At 47.3% G+C, this 13,718-nt stretch overlaps 1 protein-coding gene across 6 annotated transcripts in view; it reads left to right on the forward strand.

The window, feature by feature from the left end:
• The window catches only part of LRP1 (LDL receptor related protein 1), a 329,900-nt gene that overhangs the window by 286,456 nt on the left and 29,726 nt on the right, over positions 1 to 13,718 (forward strand). For all 6 annotated transcript variants that reach the window (XM_060272175.2, XM_060272177.2, XM_060272178.2 and 3 more), the window contains 11 exons: positions 816 to 999; positions 2,353 to 2,438; positions 4,605 to 4,724; positions 5,984 to 6,171; positions 7,209 to 7,414; positions 8,164 to 8,352; positions 9,168 to 9,316; positions 9,802 to 9,895; positions 10,584 to 10,700; positions 12,335 to 12,454; positions 13,379 to 13,501. In XM_060272175.2, coding sequence (XP_060128158.2) covers positions 816 to 999; positions 2,353 to 2,438; positions 4,605 to 4,724; positions 5,984 to 6,171; positions 7,209 to 7,414; positions 8,164 to 8,352; positions 9,168 to 9,316; positions 9,802 to 9,895; positions 10,584 to 10,700; positions 12,335 to 12,454; positions 13,379 to 13,501 — 1,576 coding nt within the window. The remainder of the gene's footprint in view (positions 1 to 815; positions 1,000 to 2,352; positions 2,439 to 4,604; positions 4,725 to 5,983; positions 6,172 to 7,208; positions 7,415 to 8,163; positions 8,353 to 9,167; positions 9,317 to 9,801; positions 9,896 to 10,583; positions 10,701 to 12,334; positions 12,455 to 13,378; positions 13,502 to 13,718) is intronic.

Here is a 13,718-nt window from a genome sequence, read left to right on the forward strand (position 1 = left end):
TTTCCCCCTTTTCCCATTTTTTGTATTTTTCTCTCTCCCCCTGGGCCACGTCATTCAACTGGTAAAATAATAATAATAATAATAATAATAATAATAATAATAATAATAATAATAATAATAATTTATTATTTATACCCCGCCCATCTGGCCGGGTTCCCCCAGCCGCTCTGGGCGGCTTCCAACAAAACAGAAATTCTAAAATACAGAAATGGTAGGACAGATGAGCACAGCTTTGTCATCACCATTGTTGTGGCAGGTTCCCCCTTTAAGCCAGTGAGGCTACAAGGTGATGCTGGGTCTGGGACAGCCCTCCGACCAGGTGGGGTGAGGTGGCAGGTTTTATGGGGGTTGCTATTAAAGAGCAGCAAATTGTCAACTGTTTGGTTTGCTACTATGCATTTTTTGCTGGAGGGTTAGGTCTTAGTTCACTTGGGAACAGCCCTTTGCTTGTCGTATAGAAGGTCCCTGGTTCATTTTTTGGCACCTGAATAAACAACTTTGCTGCCATGCCAGTTGCAAAGTGGAAGGCAGGAGAGGGAGAAAGGGAGTCATGGCTAAGTTGCATTTTCTATAAACATGGAAACTAGAAACTTAACTTCAAATAAGTAAATAAATCTGACATTCCCTCGGTTTTATCTCAAAATGTGTACTATATTCAAAATGGGCACTATATTCTGTCCAGCCTGAGAACAGGGCTTCGGAGCACAATTCCCATGTCTGTGTGAATGGGTGGAGGCATGCCTCTTAACCCATATTGAATAGAGGTGGGTGTCACTGCCTATAAACCTGTCATGACTTTCTGCTGCCCCCTGCAGTGCAGATGTCGCCCTGGGTTCCGGCTGAAGGATGATGGGAAGACTTGCCTTGACATTGACGAGTGCGCAACCAGCTATCCCTGCAGCCAGATATGCATCAACACGCATGGCAGCTTCAAGTGCTTGTGTGCAGATGGCTACCTACTGAAGCCAGATGACCAAACGAGCTGCAAAGCTGTCACAGGTGAAGCTGATCCTCAGTGCTGTGAATGTCCTTAGAGATCAGCAGAAGGCAGAGGGGTCCTGTCATTTGTTAGGGCAAGTGGAAACTTTGCAGCGCAGGCCAGATCGCCATGGACCACATGGGAGTCTTTGCCTCTCTGCCTGTATCCCAGGAACCCTGACCACATGTCCCCTGTTCTAGGTAACACAGGGATGGTTGCTTTGGCTGCATTGGGATTGCTGAGGGGCAGCTGAGAAGAGAGGGGAAAGCACCCCCTCCCTGGTGATACGGATGCACAAAAGATCACTTTCCTTGTGCTGCTGTTAGTGGGTGCATCTGCATTGCTGGAGCTTAGGCGATTAGATCATCCGCTCCCCAGAGGTTCCAGTAAAGGACTACTGACCCCATACTGCTGTTACCAACTGGGCCACACCGATCCTGGCTGCATCGGGGTTGCTCAGGCATGGGGATTCCCCCCCCCCCAAATCTGTCTGTCCCTCCCTCCCTCTCTATCCACCCCGTCTCTGTCACACATGCAGAGCAACTGCTAATAGCATTATGGGACAATGATCTTGGCTGCTTCAAGAGCACGTTGGTGGTGAGGTTGCATTGTGTGTGCATGTGTGTGAGAGAGGGAGGGAGGTTACACGTGTGTGCTTTGGGGAGGGTGTTGTCTATGTAGAAGTGTGAGTGAGTGCGAATGTGAGGGTATGGGTGAATGAGTGTGGGGGCAAGGGGGGGGGTGCCAGCCCTGGTCCCACCCACCAGTAAGTCTGGCCTGCAACCACCTGCCCATGGCCACATTTGGCCCTCAGGGGCAAAAAAAGGTCATCCATCTCTGCTTTGGGGTTTGGTGGGATTAATCTGAGTATTGAGTATGGACAGGGCTGGCCCAAGACATTTTAGCATCTGAGGCAAAACACAAAGTGGTACCCTCTCCCTGCCAGGGAAGAAGGGGTGAGTGAAGATCTACATCAGGAATAATCAAGGGAATAAAGTTATACACTGGGATCTGCTGCCTCTGTGGATTCTGCCACCTGAGGTAGTTGCCTCACCTTGCATCACGGGTGGGCCAGCCCTGAGTATAGGGTGGCAGGTGCAAAAGAGGACAGGGAGCTCCTGCACTTTTAGTTATATAGAAGATGGAAGTCATATCTGTTGTTCTCTACACAACAAATAACAGTGCAGGCACCCCCGCCTTCTTTTGCACCTGACCACCCTACTTGAGTTGAGAAGCAGCAGGTTTAAAAGTCATTCAGTGGTGTGTATATTTGTGTGAAATGGCCCTTATTGCAGTCATACCAACATTAGGCGTGGCTTCCTTAGAGGTTGGTATGCTCTGCTTTGTCACTAATCCTTCCCTCTCTTTCTTAGATGAGGAACCCTTCCTGATCTTTGCTAATCGGTACTACCTAAGGAAGCTTAGCCTGGATGGATCCAACTATACACTGCTGAAACAGGTAATAATAATAATAATAATAATAATAATAATAATAATAATAAATTTTTATTTATACCCCACCCTCCCCAGTCAAAAACCGGGCTCAGGGCGGCTGACACCAACAGAACCACAATAAAACATAAAAACAATTAATTAAAATACAGATTAAAATACAGTATTAAAATTTAAAGTGCAGCCTCATTTCAAGTAGGCCATAAGTGGCTGACACCAACAGAACCACAATAAAACATAAAAACAATTAATTAAAATACAGATTAAAATACAGTATTAAAATTTAAAGTGCAGCCTCATTTCAAGTAGGCCATAAATCCAAGCCATGAGGGAGAAAAACACAGGGGTCAGGCTGAGTCTAACCCAAAGGCCAGGCGGAACAGCTCTGTCTTGCAGGCCCTGCGGAAAGATGACAAATCCCGCAGGGCCCTGGTCTCCTTGGAAAGAGCGTTCCACCAGGTTGGGGCCAGTACTGAAAAGGCCCTGGCTCTAGTAGAGGCCAATCTAGCCATCTTATGACTCGGGATCTCCAGAATATTATTATTTGTGGACCTTAAGGTCCTCCGCGGGGCATACCAGGAGAGGCGGTCCCGTAGGATGAGCTTTGAAGGAGGCTTTGAAGGAGGAGGACATTCTGTATGAGCAGATTTTGGGGGAAAGTATTTTTTTGTATTGTGACTTAGAAAATTTTCAAGCAGCATTCCCCCCCCCCCCGACACACGACTATTTTGCTGATTGCCACTTCTGTTCTGCTCCCAATTACCTGCCTTGTACCTGCTGGCCATGTTTCTTTCCCAGCCCCCTTTCATCTGATATATGTGCATGTGACCCATTTAAGAAAGAGTGTTCCAATAGGTGGTTGGACATTTATGGTGGTGGCTTTGTCTGGCACTCTCCCAGGTATATGGAAGGCCTGGGTGGGAAAAGGCTATTTCATGGCGGAGTGCCATACCTGTGGAAAAAAGAAAGCGCCTCATTGCAAAGCATCTTCATGATTGTTTCCGTGGTGGAGCCCCTCATTTAGAAATAGCCACTCACTTGAGATCAGCTTATGCTTGTGGACAGCTTAGCTTTCCAATGGCACTCTCAAGCACTGTTGTGCCATGAGACAACTGCCACAGGAAAGAAGCTGCTGTCTAATGAAAAGCACCTGTAAGCTCAAGGCATCTACCCACAGAGCACACTGCCGGCTGCATCCCTGCATGAGTCCCTGCTCGGGCTGTGCCTCCTTCCAGCCAGCTTCTGGTGGGGGCTGATTGGTGTCTCACATAGAACTGCTTCACTTCCCAGTGCAGAGATGCAGCAGAGTTACCTGCTCTTGGAGGGTGCTGGTTGTTTCATCTTTGCACACAGTATTTCTCTCAGCTTGCCTCCTCCTAATCAAAGTGCATGCCCAGAGGAGGGTCTCATTTAAAAATGTACCTTTTGCCAGGGGCTTTATAACTCAGTAGCAGAATATATCCTTTACATGCAGAAGGTCTCAGATTCAATCCCCAACTTCTTCAGGGAGGGCTGGGAGAGACTTCTATTGGAAGCCCTAGAAAGCCAAGTCAATGTGAATAATGCTGAGCCTTCTGATGTTCCTGCACCCTAAAAGAAAGCCAGTGGAGGAGGGATAAGAGTGAACTGTGTCTTCATTACAACAAGGATTAAGTAAAGGGTAAAGGGACCCCTGACCATTAGGTCCATTCGTGACCGACTCTGGGGTTGCGGCGCTCATCTCACGTTATTGGCTGAAGGAGCCAGCATACAGCTTCCAGGTCATGTGGCCAGCATGACAAAGCCGCTTCTGGTGAACCAGAGCAGCGCACAGAAACACTGTTTACCTTCCTGCTGTAGTGGTACCTATTTATCTACTTGCACTTTGAGGTGCTTTCGAACTGCTAGGTTGGCAGGAGCTGGGACCGAGCAACGGGAGCTCACCCTGTTGCGGGGATTCGAACCGCCGACCTTCTGATCAGCAAGCCCTAGGCTCTGTGGTTTAACCCGCAGCGCCACCTGCTGTGGACTTTTATCATGTGCCAAATTGCCAGAGAAAGCAGCTTGCCTGAAGCAATCTAGTGAGTTCATGATAGAGGTGAGACTCGAACTAAGGACTCGGCCCTCTTAGCCACAGTGCTGTTGTTCCTGTGACATAACAGCTAATACTTGTCTCCTCTCTCGGGGGGCTTAGGGGCTGAATAATGCTGTGGCTTTGGACTTTGACTACCGGGAGCAAATGATCTACTGGACGGACGTCACAACACAGGGCAGCATGATCCGTCGCATGCACATCAATGGCAGCAACGTACAGGTGTGAGACCAGTGTCATTTGTGATCATCATCTGAGGCCCCTCCCATAGAGGTTCAGAGGGTGGCAACATGAAAACAGGCATTTTCTGCAGTGGCTCCCTGCTTGTGGGATGCTCTCCGCAGGGAGGCTTGCCCGGCACCTTCGTTGCATATCTTTAGGAGCCAGGCAAAAACATTCCTCTTCCCCCAGGCTAATTAAATATACGGCCTTTTAAACTGGTGGCGGGTGTTGGCTGGTTGTCACTATGATGTGTATTTTTGTGTTTTTATACTGTAAACCACCCAGTGATCCTCAGATGAAGGGCGGTATATAAATTTTATTTATTATTTTGACTGTATCTGCCCTGACTTAGGGTTATGGAAGGACCACAACTCAGGGCTCACCCGCACTTTGCTCCATGCTTTCTAGGCACAGGCCTGGGCTTGCCAGGTTCAGGTTTGAGCAGTTTGTTGGTTTGTTTGTCCCCACACTTTTCCCCAGGAAAACTGCTGAATCGGAGCAAACAGCAATCCATGGAAAACCCAGTTGCCATTTGCTCAGATTCAGTGGTAAAATGTGGGTTTTCCCAAGGCAAGGACCGGGACAAAAACCGCTCAAACACAAACTTGGAAAGTCCAGACCTGTGCATAGAAATGAGCCCTCCTTTGCAGAGCACCTGCTTTCTATGATGTCTTCAGGTAGAGCTAGGGTTGTTCCCTGTATGAAATCCTGGATAGCCACTGCCCATCAGTGTAGAAAATACATGGCTGGGTGGACCAGTGGTCTGGCTCAGTAGTAAGGTTGCCAGACTCAATAGAGGACAGGACTTCTGTGCCTTTAATTGCCCTGCTCTCTTTTGAGTCTGGAAACCTTAAAGAGAAACCAGCAGACCCTTTGCTTGGAAATTAAAGGGTCTGCTGGTTTCTCGTTAAGGTTTCCAGACTCAAAAGAGAGCAGGGCAATTAAAGGCACAGAAGTCCTGTCCTCTATTGAGTCTGGCAACCCTACTCAGTAGAGGCAGGTTCCCGTGTTTCTGTGTTTCCCTCCCTGTAGGCTCAGGATCCACTCCCATGCACTCAAGCAGTCTTCGCCGCACCACATCACAGGCCTATGCAGGGCTTTCTTGTGCTTAACCTTTTCCCCTCCCTCCCTACCCACCCAAAGCAAACCAATTTGTCTAAAAGTAGCCTGTCCACAAGCAGGGAAGGCATTCCTTCGACCAGGGCTTCCTTTAGTGTGTTCCTTCTTTCAAGCTGTTATTTGGTCTTGTGCACTTCCAGGTTCTGCACCGAACTGGGCTGAGCAACCCTGACGGCCTGGCTGTGGACTGGGTGGCTGGAAACCTGTACTGGTGTGACAAGGGAAGGGACACCATTGAAGTATCAAAGCTGAACGGGGCCTACCGGACTGTGCTGGTGAACACAGGGCTACGGGAACCGCGGGCGCTGGTGGTGGATGTGCAGCATGGGTAAGTCTGTTGGGTGGTGTCTGAGGCAGCGCCCAGGTTTTAAGCAGTTTAGGAAGCGCTTAAGCTTTATTTGTTACTCTCATTAAGACTCTTTGTCCATGAACTCCCAAGGAACAAATTATTATATTGTGCTTTCCAATTCTTCTGAAAACCCATCCTTTTAAAAAGAAACATTTAGCCACTGAAGAAATCAGAAGTGGCAGGAAGCTTGGAGTTAAATATAAACTATGGTTTAATGCAGAGGTTCCCAAACAATGGTCACCCACAAGCTTCATTCAGGCAATCCACAACATGCCTGTGGTTCAAGATTGGAGACAGCACATCCATCACATTAAATACTTACATCAATTTTTTAAGTTGACTTTTTATTGCTTCTTTTATTTCTTACATTGTACTTCATTGTATTTCTAGCTGAATTCAATGGAATTAAAATTGTTATCATGAAATACAATATATGAGAATTAAAAGAAGCAATAAAAATACAATTGAAAATAATTCAGCATCTAGCAGAGCAACATTACAGTTGCTATGATGGTAAGCAGAATAATCATTAAGTAGTCCACCAAGATCCTTGGCAATTTTCAATTGGCATGAATGATTAGCCTGCTCTGTACGCTGCTGAAATTGCACCCCGCCTGCTTAGCATTATGTGTGAACCAGCATTTGTAGTTTGTTTCTTTCTGAACCAATCACATGGTTTGTTTGTAGAGAAACAAACCATGAGGATTAGTTTGCATCTAACGCTAAACTGGCCTCTGGTTTCTCTCCTCCTGACTCCAGAAAGGGAGGAGCAGAGTAAGCACAATTTTAGCACTGAACATACTGCTTGCTCATATTAAACTATAGTTTATTTTAGCTATGGTTTATTGTTACAGGGGAACAGGGTCTTTGCCTCATTGTAGTGATTTTTAATATGTTTTGTAAGAAACTCTGAGAGCTCTTGTTACCAGTGGGCTAATTGAATGTGGGGAGTGACCACAGCTGCTGTTCTATGTTTTCGCTATTCGTGTTACTCACTCCCGTTTGCTCTTTCCTAGGTACTTGTACTGGACAGACTGGGGTGACCATTCCCTGATTGGCAAGATAGGCATGGATGGCACAAACCGGAGCGTCATTGTGGACTCGAAGATCACCTGGCCCAACGGCCTCACCCTGGACTACGTGAACAGCCGCATCTACTGGGCTGATGCCCGAGAGGACTACATTGAATTTGCCAGCCTGGATGGCTCTAACCGTCACATAGGTAAGAGAGCTGAAGGAACTGTGAAGCTTATGTTCATATGCACATTGGTTGAGCCAAGTGGCCATAGCTTTCATGGGTTGGGTACCTAGAGGCAGTAGCTCAGTTGCAGAGCACATAGCTTTGCATGCAAAAGATCCCAGATTCAATCCCTGGCATCTCCAGGTAGGACTAGGAACCATTTAGAGCAACTGCCATCAGGATAGAGCCTATATTATAGACCCGAGGGAGCCAAGGTGGTCCCTTCCAGATGCTATTGAACCATCCACTCCCATCATCCGTAATCAAATCCCATTATCCCTGTTCCTTTGACCATGCTCACTGGAGCTGATGGGAGTTGGAGTTGGACAACATCTGGAAAGCCACATTTTCCCCAAGACCCAGGCACACCCTTGGCTAGTAGTCCTCTGGACTCCAGATTTCCACTTGAGTTCTGCGTCCTTGCAACCCAGTGAGAGTCTCTGTCTTCTCAGTCAATGATTTGACTGAGAACAGCAGTGGAAAGGACGGTGGAGGGGTTTTTTTCTATAGAAGTGAGGGCATGGAGTAACTATAATATACAGCACAAATCAAAACTTTGGGGAAACCACGGAAGGAGGGAAAGTCCTAGGTTGATTGATTGAGTGTAAATCTGAAATGTTGGATTGTTGCTTTTTTAAAAAAATCTTCTTCTTCTTCTTCTTCTTCTTCTTCTTCTTCTTCTTCTTCTTCTTCTTCTTCTTCTTCTTCTTCTTCTTCTTCTTCTTCGCCAGTCCTAAGCCAGGATATCCCCCACATTTTTGCCCTGACGCTCTTTGAGGATTACATTTATTGGACGGACTGGGAGACCAAATCCATCAACCGGGCCCACAAGACCACAGGCACCAACAAATCGGTGCTGATCAGCACCCTGCACAGACCCATGGATATCCACATCTTCCACTCCTACAGGCAGCCCGATGGTGAGTGCCATGCTCCATCCAGGATATGAAAGTCACTGTTTGCAGGGAGCATAGTTTAGTTACCACACAATGGGGCACAGCACAGATGCATTCAGAGCAGAGTGCTAGGCCCATCACCTGCCAGGCCCAGGACCAAATGGGGTAAGCGAGGCAAATTAGTGGCAATAAAAACCAGAGGCAGAGCTTTTTGTATTGCTCTGGCCTGACAGCAAGTCTGACCAGACAAGTATTTTAAGAGGGCAGGCTGCTCAGGTGGCTTCTTTGGAGATCTGGAAAGTTACTCTGTACTCCCCTTCAGCTTGGGCACAGGTTCAAAGCCTTACTGTGGGCTTAAGCCCTGACACAAAGGAGAAAGTGGGCTACTGGGGTAGCTCTCTCTGTTACATTTGCTAGCAAAATGCTGTTATGGATCTTTGCAACCCTCCACCAACCCTACATGATGCCTTGTTGAAAGAGAACTCTAGTCCTTAATGAGCCTGCCCCTGGCAAACCCAACACTCAGCTTGTTGAGACTAGGAGAGAGAGAGGGCCTAGGCATGCCACTTATCCCTGACTAGCTCCTCAGCTGGAGGGCAGGGTGTGGCAGGGTAAGGATGAGAGATGGCAGTGTTATTGAGTCTGGATCGCCTGCAGTAGCTGATTGGGTCTGCAGTGGGTGCCTTCTCCTTCCTCTAGTGGAGAGTTGGTGATGGTACTTACTTAGGATACATGCACAAAAAAGACACCCTCCATCCATTTCCACACTTGACAGCAGAACATGAGTCACTTCTATTGCTGTAACCTGTACCTGCGCCTCTTTTCTTTTACCCGTCCAGTTCCGGACCATCCCTGCAAAGTCAACAACAGTGGTTGCAGCAACCTGTGCCTTCTGTCTCCAGGAGGTGGCTTCAAGTGTGCCTGCCCTACCAACTTCTACCTGGGTGCCGATGGCAAGACCTGCATCTCCAACTGCACAGCCAGCCAGGTAACTGGGGCAGCACACAAACATTGGGGTGTGCCCTCCCCCATCACCATTTGGTTGCTTTGTCAAGGGACTATCACCATCCTGCAGCAACTTCTGCCGGCCAGATCAGAGCCCTCTGAAAGGTGAAGGCTCCGCTCCCTTTGTTGGGCAGCATCAAATTGGGTCTTGTGGCTGGTGCTTGATATTAAATCCATCTGATCCAGAGTAAGGCAAGATGCTCTTTTTTAAACCAGCCTCACTCAGTTCTCCAAATACTGAGGTCACATGTTTATTTCGTGTAAGCCAAAGTATATTTGAGGGGTGGTTGGGAAATGAGGACGGCTCTACTGCTGTCACTCAGCTGGTTCAGTTTCACAGCTGTGGCATGGAAAATGTGATGGGCTGGGGTTTGCTCTGATGGAACAGGGAGAGGTTACAAGGGGTGCTCTTCTCCCCACTGCTGATGTCTTGCCTCAGCTTCACGACTTTTTCTTCTTAACCAACAGTTTGTCTGCAAGAACGACAAGTGCATCCCTTTCTGGTGGAAATGCGACACAGAGGATGATTGTGGGGACCGTTCTGATGAGCCGGATAACTGCCGTGAGTGAACAGTTTGGAGGAAGTCCCAAGGGTTGGAGAAAACATTGGTTTTTAAAAAAATCACTAGGACTGATTGAATATTGTCCTGGCAGAACATTGGGACATGCAGGGAAGATGGCCACAAAACAGGTTTACAGCATTGCAAGGGGTAAATTTGTGGTTTGAAGCAAGTGTTAGCCAGTGTGGTGTAGTGGTTCAAGTTTTGGACTAGGACCTGTGGGTAAAAGGTAAAGGTAAAGGGGCCCCTGACCACCAGGTCCTGTTACCACTTGTTACCAGCTATATCAAGTATTTGCAGATGAAGGAGCAGAGTCCTTGGCACCAAAGGAAGTTGCATGAGAGGGTTGGTTGGCTGGCATAGATGAAAGTGCAGTATGTGGGTCAGGGAGGCATCAGGCCCTTCAGTTTGGAGAAGAGGGTCCTGCATCATAGAAAGGACATAGGAAGCTGCCTAGTACCAGATCAGACCATTTCCCCATCTGGCACCATATAGCCTACTCAGACTGGCAGCAGCTCTCCTGCATCTTAGCCAGAGGTCTTTCCAACTGCCTCCTACCTCATCCTTTTGCCTGAAGACACCAGGGATCAGAGATGGCACCTTTTGCATGTAAAGCCTGTGCTCTGCCACTGAGTCTCTGGGTCCTTCTCCCAAGGTATCATCATAATCCCATGTTCCCTTCTCCAACAGCTGAATTCAAGTGTCGCCCAGGACAATTCCAGTGTTCAACAGGAATCTGCACCAACCCAGCCTTCATCTGTGATGGGGACAATGACTGCCAAGACAACTCAGATGAGCACAACTGCGGTGAGTTGCCCAGACCAAAGCAAATGGTAAAGTTATTGTCCTGGCTTGTGTTTACACCATGGCAATGGAGGCTGTTAGGTGACGGCAAGGATCTTTATTGAGCCAGAGTAGAAGTAAAGGCTCAGCAACAGGTGCTGGGTCACCAGCTGCAACACTTAGGCTGGGTGACAGGATGGGTGAGACTAGCTGGACTAGAATCAGGAGTCCCCCTGTGCCGCCACCAAGGCTCCTCACCCAGTGCGACTGAACTGGATGTGCTCCCCTAAATCTGCCTCCGCCTTGCCCTGATACTGGGAGCACAACCAGTTCAGTCGCCCTGGGTGAGGAGCCTTTGGGTCGGCGCAGGGGACTTCATAACTATGAAGTAGACTGCAAGGGGAGAGGCAGGGAGAGCATCAGATTTTGGTGTCCACAGGGCACTGCTTAAATTTGAGAGGGCCCCCCTTCTAAGGTCTGCCACTGGGCGAGGAGGTCAGCGCAAGGAGGTCAAAACTGCATGGAAGCAATAGAGTTGTCCCAATGGCACACCCACCTGCTAAGCTTTTAAAGGCAAGGCAAGCCTTCTCACAAAAGTCCTTGCTGTGCGAGAATGCCAAGAATGCAGAGCCCTGCTTCCTATCAAGAGCAGCCATGTCCTGGGAGAGTCTCCACCCAGCATTTTGTCCTCCTCTTCCGCCTCCTCATCTGTCTTATTTAGTTGTCTCCTTCCTTTACATAGAAGAGACTCAAGGGCAACCTCCAGAATTTGAGACAAGGCAATTAAAATACATGGTGCCTATTAAGAAAAGCTAAGAATTCAGAACCATAAAGCACTAGAGAATTCAGAACCATAAAGCACTAGAGCACCTTCCCAAGCTCTTCTTGGACTTTGAAATGATCAGATATCTACAGGTGAAACTGGGAAAATTTGAATATCGCCGAAAAGTGCATTTATTTCAGTAATGCATCTTATTATTTTTCTTTTTCTTTTAATTTCTACAGATGCTTTCTTTTGGAAATTCCACAGTAATAAAACAAATAGTTACAATAATACAAAAATAAACATCGCTATTACATTTCATTAATTGCATTCCATTTATAATTGACCTGCCTACCGACAAATAATTACAATTACAACAAATTAAGGCTTGACATTTATTGCTTTGCATGTCTTGCGTCTATCTCATGTATTGGTTTCACCTTTTAAATTGCGTTACTGAAATAAATGCACTTTTCGACGATATTCAAATTTTCCCAGTTTCACCTGTATGTATCTATTTCTCTAAGCAAACCAGAGGGCTTTGAAATAATGACCCCCAATCCCTACCAGCCATCTCAGTCCTTCAAAAGCCAAAAGTGCTTCCCAGCAAGAAGTAAAGATGGCAGAAGAAGCTGTGCCACTCATGGAGAGGGAAATTATCAAAGGGAGGTTTTCCATTCTCTCCTCCTTTTTTCTTTGTTGCCCTGATGCTCTACAAAACAGTGTCGAGGCACAAAGCCAAAGGAATCATGGGAGAGGTACGGTATTTCTTCCAAAACCTCCTGCAACTGGTAAATCTCATGAGACTTCCTGACAAAAACTGGTGTCTTAATGCTAAAACGCCTGGTCCTCGCTCCTTTAAAAAGTGCTTAGCTTTCTGCTTTCTTCCTGACAGAGGTGCATGTCTGCCTGCCCAGCCAGTTCAAATGTACCAACACCAATCGCTGTATCCCTGGCATCTTTCGCTGCAATGGGCAGGACAACTGCGGGGATGGAGAGGATGAGAAGGACTGTCGTAAGTCATGTTTGCAACAGGGTCCTGCTTGGAGCAGGATGAGGGGCATCACTTTGCCCTCTGCGCTCTCTCTAGTTCAGGGGAGAGGAACCCGGGAAGCTTAAGAAATTAGGAATTTGCACTGCCCTTCTGGATTCTTGCTCATATGGAATGGAGAAATAGAGCTGATTGCAGCTGATGAGCCACTGCAGTAGGGATGGGGAGCCTGTAGTCCTCAACATCTGGAGTTGTGACTCTCCGCATGTTGTTGAACTTCAGGTTCCTCATTCCTACTCCGGTGGCCTGTCAGAAGAACAGGTGTCCTTGTATGATCAGTACAATAAGCATTTATCTAGTGAACTCCAGACCTGTGGAATTTTTTATATATCTTGTGTTAAAAATGTACGTGATTCCATAAAAGGGTAACCAGATTTTCCCTGAGTTGAATTTTACAGCCTACAATAATGGTCATGTGCTTGTCCTCCATAATTCAGTTTGGTCATGGTGAGGGCAAAGAGTTATGCATGACACTGAAGCCCTGATTCCTGGAAAGCCTGCTCAGTCCCTTCTCTGACTTCTGAAATTTCAAAACTCAATTTCAAGAAAAGAAGAAAAGTGGGGTTTTGTGGGGGTGGAATTACACACCTAGTGCTAGTTTCTGCACTTTGAATAGCAATATTACAGTATATGTAGTATCCTGATTATTGTAAAGGTGTACCAACAGCCTAGTGTTTACAGCAGTAAAGCTGCTAGCATATTTGCAGCATGGTTTCAGATTGGGTGGGGGACCACTTGTTGAGACTCCTGCATTTCAGGGGGCTGGACCAGATGACCCTTGGGGTCCCTTCCAACTCCACAATTTTACAATTCCATGCCTTTGGTGTAGGAAGACTCCTACCTGCATTCAGCCCTAGAGCTCCCTCTTGACTCCTGTTTCTGTTGCAGCGGAAGTGACCTGCGCCCCAAACCAGTTCCAGTGTACCATCACCAAGCGCTGCATTCCACGGGTGTGGGTGTGTGACCGCGACAATGACTGTGTAGATGGATCTGATGAACCTGCTAACTGCAGTAAGGCGCTACTGTGCATGTGGGGAGCTTGCCAAAGGCTTTTTGGCCTGGGAATGGGATGACAGGGAGTAGGGGGCCTGATACATGAGCTTCTAGCTAGAAAACCTTTGCCTCTCTGCTTTTGAGAAGATGATGGATTTGATGCCCTCAGCTTAGCCAGCCGTGTGTGCCAAAGATGTTATGGAAGTGCTGTTATGAAATCAGCAAATAAGCTTTC

Source organism: Zootoca vivipara, chromosome 2 (genome assembly GCF_965207765.1).
Source record: "Zootoca vivipara chromosome 2, rZooViv2.hap1.1, whole genome shotgun sequence".
Taxonomy (NCBI): Eukaryota; Metazoa; Chordata; class Lepidosauria; order Squamata; family Lacertidae; genus Zootoca; species Zootoca vivipara.